The 14,443-nt window shown below is 33.3% G+C and overlaps 1 protein-coding gene across 9 annotated transcripts in view; it reads left to right on the top strand.

Annotated features, from left to right (window-relative positions):
- Positions 1 to 14,443, top strand: part of SCN3A (sodium voltage-gated channel alpha subunit 3) — a 109,615-nt gene that overhangs the window by 77,899 nt on the left and 17,273 nt on the right. For all 9 annotated transcript variants that reach the window (XM_032355814.1, XM_032355813.1, XM_032355812.1 and 6 more), the window contains 3 exons: positions 10,401 to 10,521; positions 11,934 to 12,088; positions 12,841 to 13,014. In XM_032355814.1, coding sequence (XP_032211705.1) covers positions 10,401 to 10,521; positions 11,934 to 12,088; positions 12,841 to 13,014 — 450 coding nt within the window. The remainder of the gene's footprint in view (positions 1 to 10,400; positions 10,522 to 11,933; positions 12,089 to 12,840; positions 13,015 to 14,443) is intronic.

Raw genomic sequence — 14,443 nt, 5'->3', positions numbered from 1 at the left:
ATGTGCATTATTACAAAGTATATTGAAAGTCATACATATGACTTTCCAAGAGCAGTGTTGGAAAATTATGAGATATTTTTTATTGGGAAATTTATTCATAGAAATTCCAGCTTTAAAAAGGAAATCATCATTCTCAATAATTTGTATATTCATCTTCTTGATAGTTTGAAAATCTGGCTAAAATTGTGGCCTGCCAAAAAAATAAACCATATTTAATACCTTCTATTCCATATACTGCATTATACTCTTCAGACAAATCAAAGAACCATATTTTATTGATCGTTGTGAAAGTATCATCTCCTTACTGTCTATATTAGGTTTTGCTCTGAATTTTTTAATGTGAAACTTTCATGTAGTTTTTGTTTACTTCTGAAAGTTTTACTGACTATGATAGAATGTTATACATTTGTGGAAGTGTTACACATATTTGGAAAGTGCAAGTAGCACTGACTGAATTTTGCCCAGTCAAGAGTAAGCAAATCCACTAAGTGTTCCAGATTAACTTGAAAATGCTAAGATCTACTTAGAAACGCTCCACTTGAGGATTATAGTTAAAGAGGTAAAAATTGAAAAGCTGCTCTTACTTACATTACAAGTTGTTCAAAATAAAACAAAGGAGAAAGGGAATTGTTCTTACTGTATGATTAGAATTCACAGAATCCCATAATGGCAGCTTAATGGTATTAATTCTGCAATTTTGTGTTATGGAGAACAGGATTAAAATTTTTTACTATTACTTAATTTTGGACTTCTAATACACCAGTGGGAAGTAAGTCTACCACAGAGTTATATAAGACAGATTTTAGCTTAAGGGTATGATATTAGCATCACAGGAATCAGACCAATGGTGTCTGATTTTGTGAGCATATTTTAAAAACTTCTCTTTTTAAGAATGGTATTTGTAGAATTTGTATAAGTAATAAGTAGTTGACAATGTCATAACTCATAGCTCCTGACCCTTTCTTTCTGGCATTTTGGTGCTGCTGAGATATATTTTGATGGTAAATTTGAAAATATTTTTTAAAGGTAAAAACATATACAAAATGATGTATAATATTCCTGGAATTCCACTTGAAGTCCACTTACTGAGCTTTCAATTCTAATGTATGTATTGCTCATTCTGAGAAAATAAAAATTCAGTCTAATTTTATTTTTCATCACTTAAAAGATTTAAGAAAAAATAACAATTAGCTAATGAGCAATTATTGAACTTTTTTTGTGAACTCAGCATTCTGCTGCATACTAAGAGTAAAAAAGAGTTAAAGGAGAGCTCTACAACATATCTCCCTTTGGGAAATCTCAACATCTTTGAGGAAGCCGACACTAATTCTCAAAATCATTAAAGACCTATTAAAAAGTTTTATCCTGCAGGACTGAATATAAAAATTATAGGTACTAAGAACAGCAAGAACATAGCAAGTTGCTAAAATGGAAGAGATAAAATCGAAATAGGCTTCCAAGTTTGGGTCAAATGTATGATTAAAAAGTCATAGCAAAACCCTACCGAAGGAAAGCCACAGTTGAGAATGAGCTTGGTATTGAGGTACAGCAGTGGAACAATCAGCATGAATAAAGTATTCGTTGAGAAAACAATGGAAATTTGTTTGGGTGATTCAGGTATTTTCAGATTGTAAAGTCTCTGAAGTAAGTAGAAAAATTTAGAATTGCCTGCATAGTCAATACAGAGCTATTTGTTCTGAAGCAGGGGAAGGGCAAAAGAAAGTGATGTTTTAGCAAGGGTTATTTGATATCAATGAGTAAAACAAAGTGAGGAATGAAAGGGTTTATCTTGAGGAATGTGGTAACAACCATTTGATAGCAAAGAGGTGATGAAATATTGGGCTAAGATAAGGTAATACGTGTGGGCACTGAGACATTCTGGCAATCTGACAAACTAGTGAAGACTACGAAATTGGAAAAAACAGTAATTTCACTCTCTGAAATGGCCTTTTTAGAAAGGTTACCAGGTGTAAGTGGTAAGGGGAAGAAGTCAATTGGAATATACTGAATTAGAAGTGAGAATGTTGGGGGGAAAAGGCTGGGTGAGAAATCAGGGTTTAAAAACAGATTTGATAATTATCTTACTCCTTAAAAATAGACGAGTTTACCAAAGAAGGAATTATAAAGAGAAAATAAGGGAAGATTAGGGACAAGACTAGGGGTCAATCTGGGGTCAAGAAGAGGCAGAAAAACCAAAGAGGTAGAGAAATTCTGTTACATTAATATCACAGGTTTTATCACATTGGATTTATGGAAATTAAATATTTAATTACTTTCTACCAAAAAGTTGGTTTCCAGAATATTTCAAAAACTCTATAATGACTGCAGATATTTCAAATGACTGCCTAGAAAGATACCACCTCATTGCCATGTCTTTTTAATGGCTAGAACATCATAAATTTGGTATATAGAGACACACTGTCTAGAAAACAGTTTATCATCTGAACAAAAATTCCTTTTTAGGTGACTCTTTATAATCCTTTCATCCTCTTCCAAGCTAAATTTTGGGTACATGGAAACCAATTACAGAGTGTAATGAAATTGTTTAAAATGTATATATAGTGTGAAAATTTATCGAACTAAATATAAAATCAAATACTTTTACAAAGCTAAGATAAAATTTCAAATTATTTCACATGGTAGAAATAAATTCAACAATAAATTGTATATGATTTTTAAAGTTAGCACAAAAAACGTTAACAGGAAATTCTCATATATGCTCACACAAAGTTTAAAAATATAATGTTTCTAAAAAATAAAAAGCAAAAAATCAGCATTTTCTAACATTTTACAGTAGGCTTAGATAAATTCCAGAAAAGTTCATTTTAACCTGGAACTTCTGAAAACTGCTGGCAGTGAACACAGGTCATGTTTCAGATGCATAGTTACGTTGGCTGGGTTATTCTTTTTTAATAATTATTGCCCACACACATATACACACAAATGAAAAATAACATATGCATAAAGTAACACTTGGGTTCATGCTTCTGAGTTTTTTGACCATAAATAGAAAAAGAACATTGAGCTATGTTTTGAAGAACACAGAATATCCTTTCTTTTTACTGACAAAGTAAGAAATCATACAAACTAAACAAATGGAGTGATACATTTCTCATTAAAAGATTAATAAGTGATTTAAAAAGCTTGTAATATATCTGCTTTAGGGAACAGTAAGTTAATCATTAACTTAGATAGTATTTGAAAACTCTAGTCACTCTACTCTTTACATTCATTTTCATAATACTGCATATCTAGCTATAGTACAATTAAGAAGGAATGATCCCTGAAAGTTGTTAGAAATAAAGATAAGAATTGCTGATATTATTTTTATAATATATGTTTATATATCTATATTCATTATATCCACATATATGGCTCGCTAACATAAACAGGCTGGTATGAAAACAACTACAAAACTTGGCATGAAAAAAATGTAAGAGAATGAAAGGTATGAAATGCAAAATAGTGATCTTTTTATCGTGGGAAATCTTGGAATTACACAAATCTTGTGACAAGATAAAAAGTAGAATTTTGTTTGTTTTCGTATTTTTAAAGTTCACGTAATCATGATCTCTTGGAATATTTATAGAACTATGAATTTTTACAGTTTAATTTTTTAAAAGGTTTCATTGTCTTCCTAGATTAGGATATGGAATAAATGTTCTTAAGAATCTATCTGAAGTTGAATTCCAAAGCACATTCTAGAAATATCATACCGTGACCTTCACTACTTACCGTTCTTACTTCTCACAGGGGTAAAATCAAGCTGGAGCCATCAAGAGTGCAGCTCTGGTGTTTTTTAACCAGCCAGAGGCTCGGGCCACCACTTTTACCCAGGTTACCCAAGCAAGTGGTACATGTACAATCACTTTCGAAGTGAATTTTGACTGGCCTGCATGCTACTCAGCTGTTCCTTCCCCTGCCATGGCAAGGAAGCGCTAGATGTGCCCAGCCGCTCTCTGCTGAATTGTGTGACACATCATAGCATGGTCAGGAGAGATGGGCAGTCCCATATCATACTTGATTCTGCTAATGAGTCTTCCAGTTTAGTCTTTTAAACTCTGAAAAGCAATAATTGCATGCTCTATAGGATTTATAGCTGTTTTAAAACATGACAGGAATGTTTAAAGTACAACATACTCAAGAATTTAAGAGAGCATGCATTTTTTTTTATTTCTCTGCTTTTATTTCATTAAAATGAGACCACAATTTTTTGTTGTTGTTGATTCAGCCCTTATAAGTAAATTGTATTACCAAAATGAGCCTCATGGGATTTTTTTTGATAGTGCCATTTTTAGATTATATTCAGATTCATGAATATAATTTCCAACCCTTCTAATTCATTTGCTCCAGACAAAAATGTGTGCTTTCATGTTTTTTTTTTTTAAAGGCTCTATAAAAAATAAAAGCAGGGTGATCATAAGCTTCTGGATATGAAGGGCCATAGTCTGTATGTATTTGGGCACCACATATCTTGGATTTCATGTAGTTTAGGAAAGTTTTTAAGTCATATTGTAAAATCATAAGTGTTCACTGCAAAGAAATCAAAAGAAGGAAAGCATCATGATATGGGTAGTTCACATCTTGATCATTAATTGGTCCAGTGTACCCATTTTTCAAAAAAAATTTCCCTAATCTACCTTAATTTTCCCTAAAACTAAGCAGCTAAAAAAGAGACACAGAAAATGTCCTGTTTTTTTAGTATTAATTATGGTTTTATGACAAGTAAAGGGCATCTCCCAAGATTACTAGAGGTTTATGGATTAAGCCTTTAGTTTATTCTCTTCGTGCAACCTTCTCTTATTGATATCAGTGCTTACTGGAATCTCAGCCGAAGTGTGGGTTCTGGAAAGAAAATTACAAAACAAAAGTAGAATAAAGTTCTTGAGTATTGGCAACTTCAACACTTTTGGTGAAAAAGAGCATCTAACTAGAGTTTGGGGTTGTCTCTAGGTTTAATTCATACATTCTCTCTTCTTCCTTAGGGATAACTGAGAATTAGCTGGAGAATGCAACAAATTCAGAAATAAAATTATTAATGAACTGTAGAAAAAGGTATATAGGTCCCTGATTTATGTAATTTTTACTTAGCAATTACTTTTAATTTTGTGGTGTAAACCAACACTGACCAGTTGAAAAAAATCTAATTCATTCTTTCTTCACAAGCAGAATAGAATTAAATGGTACTGGAAAATTATCTTTTACATCAAGTTTATAGCAATATTCCCTCCTTTACAAAGCCTTCATAGAACTGAAAATAGATGCTTGATTAAGATCCCAAGCATGTGCCCTTCTGGAAAAGGCACTGTGTTCTGTTTTCAGAATCTGGAGAGCAATGGAAGTACCTCTGGGCTTTCTCTGTCTTGCTCTCAGCATCTTCCAAACATTCTTTGAGAAACTGAATGTGAGACAACTCTTCCAGAAGCACAGATGAGTATATGAATACCATTTTAAACCCATATTGACCTTCAGAGAACTGTTTTGGTGCTTTCATGTACTTCTGTTGAAATAAAACCTAATTAACACTAGTTTAGATTTAAATTTTTGTATATCTTCTCAAGATAAACCAGCTTTTTCTTTTGGCTTCTTGATGCCCTTTTACCTTACTCTTCAACTAGCACACAGTTATTTTCACTTTCAAATATCATGTTGTTTTTAAGGCCACTTTAAAATTAAAGAAGCACCAGGGCTATTGCACATTTAAAATATGTTGAGGCAAAAACCACATGCATGTGGTTTATACACTTAACCATTCAATAAATGGTCTAGAAGAGAGAGCTATTGATTTTAGTCTTATTCTTCCTGCCTTGGACAAGCAGCCCAACGGCCACCTGGTGTGTCTACCTATTCTTTAAGTGAAATATTATAAGTCAAGATATGGATTTGCATATCCAAAAGATCAGACTAAGGCCCTAATAGTATGTGTGACCAAAAGATTTTCCTCTTCTACTTGTAAGACAAAACTCCGAAGTTGTGAGAGAAATGGCTAGATTTTAAAGGCAATCTGTAATGGCTGAATCTTTTATTTTTGCCTCTTGAATCATACAGCAGTTTGTGAGAGTCAAACATTTGATAGCTGATTGAAAACAAATGAAATGTAAGCGCATTTCAGTGGAAGTAGGCCAGTTGCTAACATTCTCTTCTATCTCTGAAAGTTAAAATTTCATTATTTAATTGGATAAAAATCAAGAGCAATATTCATCACAATGGGGAATTTCTAAATAAGTTCATGTTATTAGAGGGGAAAATTGTCTTGTGGCCTTTATGGGTGCTGATTCTGTCATTTCTTAATGAACGGTATTTGCAGTTAATCTTCTCGAAAACTTCATATTCAGGGACCATGTCCTCGAGAACATGGTTCTTGAATCAGCGTGCGGCTTCCACAGTATTGCGCCAGGCTTCTGCTATAGCCAGGCATGTTTTCTGTGGCTGAATTAGGCCTGGAGAATGTTGCATCTTAAAACCTGCTTTCCAGTGTGCATTTGTAGAGCATAAGCCATCATCCCTCTGTAGACTCAGTACTTTCTACAAGGGATGGAAGAATCAAACCTTAAGTGCCATAAAATATTGGAGGGGTAAGGAGAAAATAGTACAAGAACACAAGTTGGAGCTTGTACTATATGGTTTTATATGGAAGCTTTCTATAGTTATGCCTATATAACTAATTATATTTTTCTAACTACTTCTGATTAAGTATTAATTTAGTTATTTAGTATAGTATTGAGTTCCTTAATATGGAAAATTTCATTTCAGTTTTCTTTGCTTTTTTTTTTATACCGTTGTAGTATCACAGCTATGGCAATATAAAGAAAGTAAGTTATTCTTTGTGTTTATCATCAGTCACTTGCTTTTAAATCAGTTACTTGCTTTTAATAAATACGGAAGTCATTTTGGTATGGCTATGATAAAATATATCACAGACTACACTCTGCCAAAGTACTGAAATTAATTAGGAACTGCTTAGAATACATAGACGGTATTATATCAACATATAGGATTTTAAATGCTTAAGTAGTTTCTAGGGCAGAAATGAATTATTTAAAAAGACAGTTGTAAAATTCTTTATGTATACAATGACTAAAGCATATCAAGCAGTATATCGTAATTGTTAAGTTGTTATACATTAATAAGAATACACTCTAAGGTATACTTTATAAAAATGTGAATAAATTCATGACTTTTGAAATTTTATGCAGTTGATACAAGATTTTTGTAACTTCATAGAATAAAAGGTATGCACTCTCCTATGACCTCCTGCAAAAAAGGGGCCTATGAAGTTTACAACATGAATAAGCCTGATTCTCCAAGTTAAGAATTAACTTTATGTCAAACTTCATAAGGAAAGGAGCCCCCCAAAAAACACTTCTTAGTGAAATGAACCCTTGTCTACCAACTACCTTTTAAGCTTTAGTGCATGAGGGTCTAAAAGACTGAACATTCTTTCAGAAACTTCCTTAAGAAGTGTAAGTTTAAAAAGCTTATCCTTATATTCAGAAAAACTCCTGAATAATAGTGAAGAAATTCTCCATGTAAAATGGGTTCTGCTCATTTAAAAGAGCAGAATACATGTGGAGCTTTGGCAAGGGTTCAGAGATGTCTGTTTTTAAAACACAAGTTATGCCTCATAATACCATGCAGATAGAGGCAAATGAATTCACTACTGACCCTCTACTTTACAATCTTTACAATATATAAATGTATAACCTCACATAGCTATTTAGAAAATTGAAAGCATTTCTATTCAAACATGTTAACCACATTCACAGAAATATTTATATTGAAAGACAGTACTAATCCAAAAATACATCCGTAGGTCAGTAGTTGATAAAGAGTAGATTCAGTTGTCATTCAGATTAGTGGCTACTAGTAGTTGTGCCATTTGGGTTTGTTTTATGTAAATATTTGTATTTAAATATAAGATGAAACCTGTAGACTATATGGCAGACTATTATAATGCAAAAAATTGAACATTTCACCTTATATTAACACTGGTAAAATGAGAACAGTATGTTTTCTAGAGGTTTCAAATGGAAAAATATACATGTATTTGTGTATATATACACATATACTGATTACTTTCTTCCCTTGTATTTCTTTATTGACTATCTGCCAGTATTTTAGAAAAACATTTTGGAAATAGCATGTGTTTTTATTGCTAAAATATTATTAACTAAATAATTCCTATTCATTAAAAATGTATTTTCTAATACAACTAAATAAACTTCTGTCAAGGACATTATTGAGTTATACAACAAGGAAGAGAGATGAAACTATCTAAACACTAATTCTCTCTATGAGAGTAATTCAGAAATGCAATCAATCATTCATTTATTGGCTCTTTATAAATTTGATATAACTATTTTGTGTCCATTCTATGCTTGGGTCTTTTTGTATATGTATGTGTGTGTATTTTTGGTATATATGTTTACATTTATGTAATAATAAATATATAATTTGTATCTATGTATAACTTTATGTACATACATAATTTATAAATATTCATGAGAATATCTGATCAAACAAAAAAGCATAATGGCCTAACATTCTACAAAATTTAGCATGGAGAAATCATGCAAGAAAGAAAGGCTTCATGGAGGAGGTGGACCAGGACTAGATTCAGAAGAAATTATCCAACTTGGTTTGACCAACAGGAAGAACATGAAACTTTTTATAACTAACCTCAAAATAATTTGGGTTTCTTACTGGATTTATTTACACAGTGGTTATTATTGCTTCCATTCATCAGATGTCATAGTGTTCAACCCATCAACCACCAGTGAAATTGGAAGGGAAGAAGAGTTAGTTGCTGAGTTCAAACAGCTATTCTGCTTTTTCTTCGTTTTATCAGAAGCTGTTACAGTTCTATACAGTGGTAGCTTCCCTGGGATTTTCTTAAAAGAATAAAGATATTCTGGTTAAGAAGCAGAAATATCCTGGGGGAAGAAAATATGTCATGGCCTTTCTCACCTCTCCAGAAGAGTAGAGGAATTTATTGGTAAAAACTCTCGCACTATAATGATCCTAAGAACTATCAGCCAAAAATGATGGCCTAGCTTCTCTCATTAGCATACTCCATACTAGGAAATATTTTATTATCGAATTCAATTTGACTTATTTTTCATAATATATTTAATGTTCATAATATATTTAGTTGGACATGATTAACCTCACCTTCAAAGTAACATCACAGAAAATATTATCTGGATAATACTTTCCAAATAGTTCACATTATAAAATATTAAACTACATTTGTGTTATGATATTAGTAAATCAAGAATCTTGAGCCACATTTTCTCCAATATGACCAATGTTTAGGGAGTCATTTGGGGATTTTTCAGTAACACATTAACTCTTTCAGAAGGCTAGGGCAGAGTGACCCCCTACCACTTAAAAGTTAATGGGGACTTAGAAACCATTACCATGTCCATGTGCCATTTTTTCATCCTAAAAGCTTTACATTGGCCAGGCTGTGTTGTATGTCATGTCTTTGCATCCATTTTCATAAAACACTGCAAATCCATAATGTTTTCACAAGTGATCTCCAAGTACTTATATATTTATTTTTGTATCATTAAAGGGGTTCTTCCTAACCATGTGGCATGCCACAACGATTTATTTAAAGGAAAAATTCACAGCCTGATAACATGTTGAATTCAGAATGTGCTCCTAACAAAGGTCTATACAGATTCTGCCCAATGTCATTTATGAAGAAATTTCCATTTCATTTAGAATTCTTTGGCAATATTGAATTCATTTAAGCAGTTCAGAGAGAGAGAGAGAGATCCATCATTTTTCTGCTAAGTTAGAAGATTATGTAAGCCAGAGGAAAAATATAGCTCAAAGTTGAAATATAATGACTGTGACTAATGTTAATATGCTGCTCTTCCTTTCTAAAATTACAGAAACATGGACAGTAGTTAGAGACAACTGGTAATGGTCTTTGCTCTGAAAAATTCCATCGTAAGAAGTGGAAATTACAATTTAATTTGATGTATTTTAATTAATATAATCAGTAGTGAATGTCAGCATATCAAACTTTCATCAAACTATTTTTGATTTGGCCTGAGAATTAACGTATTAAACTATTTCATATGACATCCATATACAAATAGATATCATAAAACAAATTAACCAGTACAGTTCATCCTTTCCAAATCACCCACGTTGAATGCTGCTCTTCCTTTCTAAAATTACCTCTTTCTGTCTGAACCAGGTCAGTAATTACATTGTTTTAAATATTAGAACTTTAATTATGTTAAATTATTAGTACATAATTTATCAGAAATGTTAATAGAGTCAAATGTGATTGCTATCATTTTTTCACACTATGACAAAGAGTTTCCAAATAAGCTGAATAAAAAGGGAGAAAAATCACAATTTGCAATGGGGTTTCTTTCTAGAAATTAAATGCAACCAGCTCATCTGAAGGAAGCACAGTTGATGTTGCTCCACCCCGAGAAGGCGAACAAGCTGAAATTGAACCTGAGGAAGACCTTAAACCAGAAGCTTGCTTTACTGAAGGTAAACAAGCTCTAATAGGATTAAAGTTCAACCTCCCCTCTTTTCTTACAGTGACCAAAAATACCCCACTTGAGGGAACCATTTCAAAGAAATGGTAAGGGCATGTTTATCTTTGCTTTTTCTCTTTTCTTCTGAAAAGTTAACTTATCTATATTTCCAGATTATATTATAGCAGTGACTGTGCCTGGACAATTAAGATGATCTGACCCGTCTTTTTTGTTGTTGTTTTCTTTACCCTTCAGAATGTGGAGAAGGTAACCCTGTGAGATAAATGGCATTCTGGAATGTCATCTCATTGATAATGACTGCAATCCCTTCAGACCTCATTGGCAGTATTGTGATTTGATTTATAGATGCTGCAGTAATTACACACCATCCTTCACAGTTTCAAATGTGGTTAATTTGTGCTGTGATCAGAGCTGTTTGGGGATGCAGATGTACTGTAGAGCCTTGACAGGCAAAACAGTGCTCTCGTAGTGATCAGTACAAAGTCTTGCACACAAATCAATAAAGATTTGCTGAGTCAATGTGATTGGGTTCAATCCAGTAAGTAGTAGCTCAGAGAGTTAGAGCAAGGAATGGATGGAAATGAGAAATAATATGAAAACAAGGAGGGGGAGGACAAAGGAACAGTGATACTGACTAACAAGATGAGTCATAGGTATAACTAAGAAAAGCACTGAGGGTGAAAATAAATTAGCTTGGGAAAACCGAAAGTGGATGATACCTAGAAGACAGGGGGCTTTTCTGTGCATGAAAAGAAGGAAGTGAAAAATTCAGGATCACATCAAAAGATTAATAAGTAATTTTAACATGCAGCTTTTCCCCAGACCTGAGAGGTATTCTTGGACCCTATTTCCATCAATGGCCTTGAGGCAAAGAAAGATTCTAACTAGTGTTAAAAATGAAACTATTTATATTCATACAACCCTCAATAAAGTAATTCCTTGAATTTTAGGTGCCTGGCTAAATATATAACACTGAGAATGATTCATTGTATAGGAAAGATGTTGAGATGACTAAGGAATGAAGTACCCAGTTACCCTGTAAATGATGATCTGAGATTGGCATGGAAGAAAGCAACAAAGTTTACTTTTTCCCATCTAAGATTTAAGTATATTTTCTAGAAAAGATGAAGGTGGGTGGGAAAGCAAAGAAGGTAGGTAGGATGATGGGCAAAATAGATAAAGGGGATTAACAGGTACAAACTTCCAGTTACAAGACAAACAAGTCATGAAGATGAAAGGTTTAGCAAAGAGAATACAGTCAGTAATACTCTTAATAACTTTGTACGTGACAGATGGTGATTACACTTACTGCGGTGAGCACTTAGTATGTATGTGATTGTTGAATCCATAGGTTGTACAAAACATGTTTTTCTCTAACTTCTTCTATTTAATGTTATATTTTAGGATGTATTAAAAAGTTTCCATTCTGTCAAGTAAGTATAGAAGAAGGCAAAGGAAAGGTCTGGTGGAATCTTCGGAAAACCTGCTACAGCATTGTTGAACACAACTGGTTTGAGACTTTCATTGTCTTCATGATTCTTCTCAGCAGCGGTGCTTTGGTAAGTGAAATGCAAAGTGAAAAGAGTCAGGTTCTAGTGAAATAACTTGTTTTCTGAAAATACCACAGACAGACACTGAGTTTAAGAAGCAAAAGGGAAGGTATATCTATGCCTGGCAAAGCATGGCACCCAGGGTTTAACTATGCAAAATGAAGTACATAATAAATCAAAACTATGAACAGCGAAATGGAATTTCTCATCTGGTATTTATCTAATAGATGTTTTCCTCACTGAGACATCCATTTACAGAGACATTCTGTAACTACGTTAACTTCCATGTCAAATACCATCCAGTTTGCCCTAGTAATTATATTAACATTTATGGACTAAAAGTGTATTTTGTTTTCTTTATAAATAATTAATTTACTCTTTCAAAATAAGCCAAATCAGTCAGGGAATCATTGAAAGTAATGTTGGAATAGGCCAAGTCTATCCCTCATTACCAGAACTTCTAGTTATTTCTTGAGTTCACATTACTTCTCTAAAAACATGTCTTTATAGCAGTAATTGAGATAGAGATTTGGGGGTGAGAGGCAGGGAAAAAAAAACATACTAAATCAGTAAAGATATTGACATTTCCTTGCCAACATTTTCTGTTAGTTTTAGTCTCTAGCTTTTGTCTGATGTTTGTCAGATATTAGCCAGTATTTATCAAATTACTGCTTTGTATCTGATATTATACTAAGCAATTTTATCAAGTACTTGGGGGAGGCCAGCCTTTCAAGTAAAATAAAAACGTTCTTGATTCACAGGCTTTTGAAGATATATACATTGAACAGCGAAAGACCATCAAAACCATGCTAGAATACGCTGACAAGGTCTTCACTTACATATTCATTCTGGAAATGCTCCTCAAATGGGTAGCTTATGGATTTCAAACATATTTCACCAATGCCTGGTGCTGGCTAGATTTCCTGATTGTCGATGTAAGTATCCTCAGTTGTTTTTATGAAATTACTTTTTAAAGATGCAAGTTTAACATTTCATATATTCCTATGATTAAAACCTTGATTTTGAGAACCTAGTTTCACTAATGCTGACACAACTCTGCACTTAAACACACATACACACACACACACACACACACACACAACCACACACACACACACACACACAATAAATGTAAGAATTAGAAAAGTTTCATGGGAAAGGGTAGAAGAGGTCCAAAAAATGTGGACAGTGGTAAGGAAAACACAGAGTGTTCTATGCCATAAGCAGACAGTTCTTTTTTCCAAAAATTAAGGACCTGAAGGTAGGAAATAGCTAAAAATCTGTTGACAATCTAAGCACTTACCTTATTAACAGTTACATTAAAAAAAAAAAAACCCACAAAACTCCAGGAAGTAAAATTAAGAAAGATTTGGGGCTCCTGAGTGGCTCAGTCGGTTAAGCATCTGCCTTCAGCTCGGGTCGTGATCCCAGGGTCCTGGAATCGAGTCCCGAGTCAAGTAACTGCTTAGCAGGAAGCTTGCTTCTCCCTCTCCCCACCTGTGTTCCTGCTATCTCTGTCACTCTCTCTCAAATAAATAAATATAAATTTTTTTTTTTAAAGATTTAGGGACACGAATTGTGAGATTGCATTTTAATCCCTTATGAGAGTACTGTTACTAAATAATGCTAAAACAACTGATTTACTGTATTTATTCAGCCACATACCCACAGAGACAATAAAATACATTTCTGTTCTTAAATCAGTAGTTAAATACCCCAGTAGCTATTCAGAAATTTACTTTGCAAATAGTTAGGTGTAAGAGCCCTGCTTTGAATCTAATTACCCTGGGGTGAGTAGTCATAAAAACATTACCAATTATAGGGTCTGTCTGACTTGCAGCCTATTTTCTTATTCCAAGCAATGAAGAAGCACTGGGGCAAAATGACAGTCATCTGGTTCTTTGTAGTATGGGATATTCCATTGCACAAGGCTTTACAGCCTCCCAACAAAACAAGGTACTTTAAACACTATCTCTAGCTGTTCCCTAGCAATCATAAAGCACTTTATTTTTAGCTCCAACACTTGCCAATAAGAATCAATAATTGCTGTATGTGTACATTCATTCTTTTTATCATTTTGACCAGTACGGGCATATCTAAATTCTACTCCCCTTTCTGAGACACATACATACTTAGAGTGCTATAACCAAAATGTGTTTAACCCTTTGAGTTGATAAGAAATCTGCTCCCAAGTCACTTTAATAGACCAGATATGATTTCCAATTTCCATGGTTGGCTTTAAATGGATAATAGAGGTGAATTTCAATGTTGTCCTGAAAAGCCATCCAGAAAGGGAAGTTTAATATTCTTTTTTTTTTTTTAAGGTTTTATTTATTTATTTGACAGACAGAGATCACAAGTAGG

Source organism: Mustela erminea, chromosome 8 (genome assembly GCF_009829155.1).
Source record: "Mustela erminea isolate mMusErm1 chromosome 8, mMusErm1.Pri, whole genome shotgun sequence".
NCBI lineage: Eukaryota > Metazoa > Chordata > Mammalia > Carnivora > Mustelidae > Mustela > Mustela erminea.
This window is presented reverse-complemented; position numbering and strand designations above follow the sequence as displayed.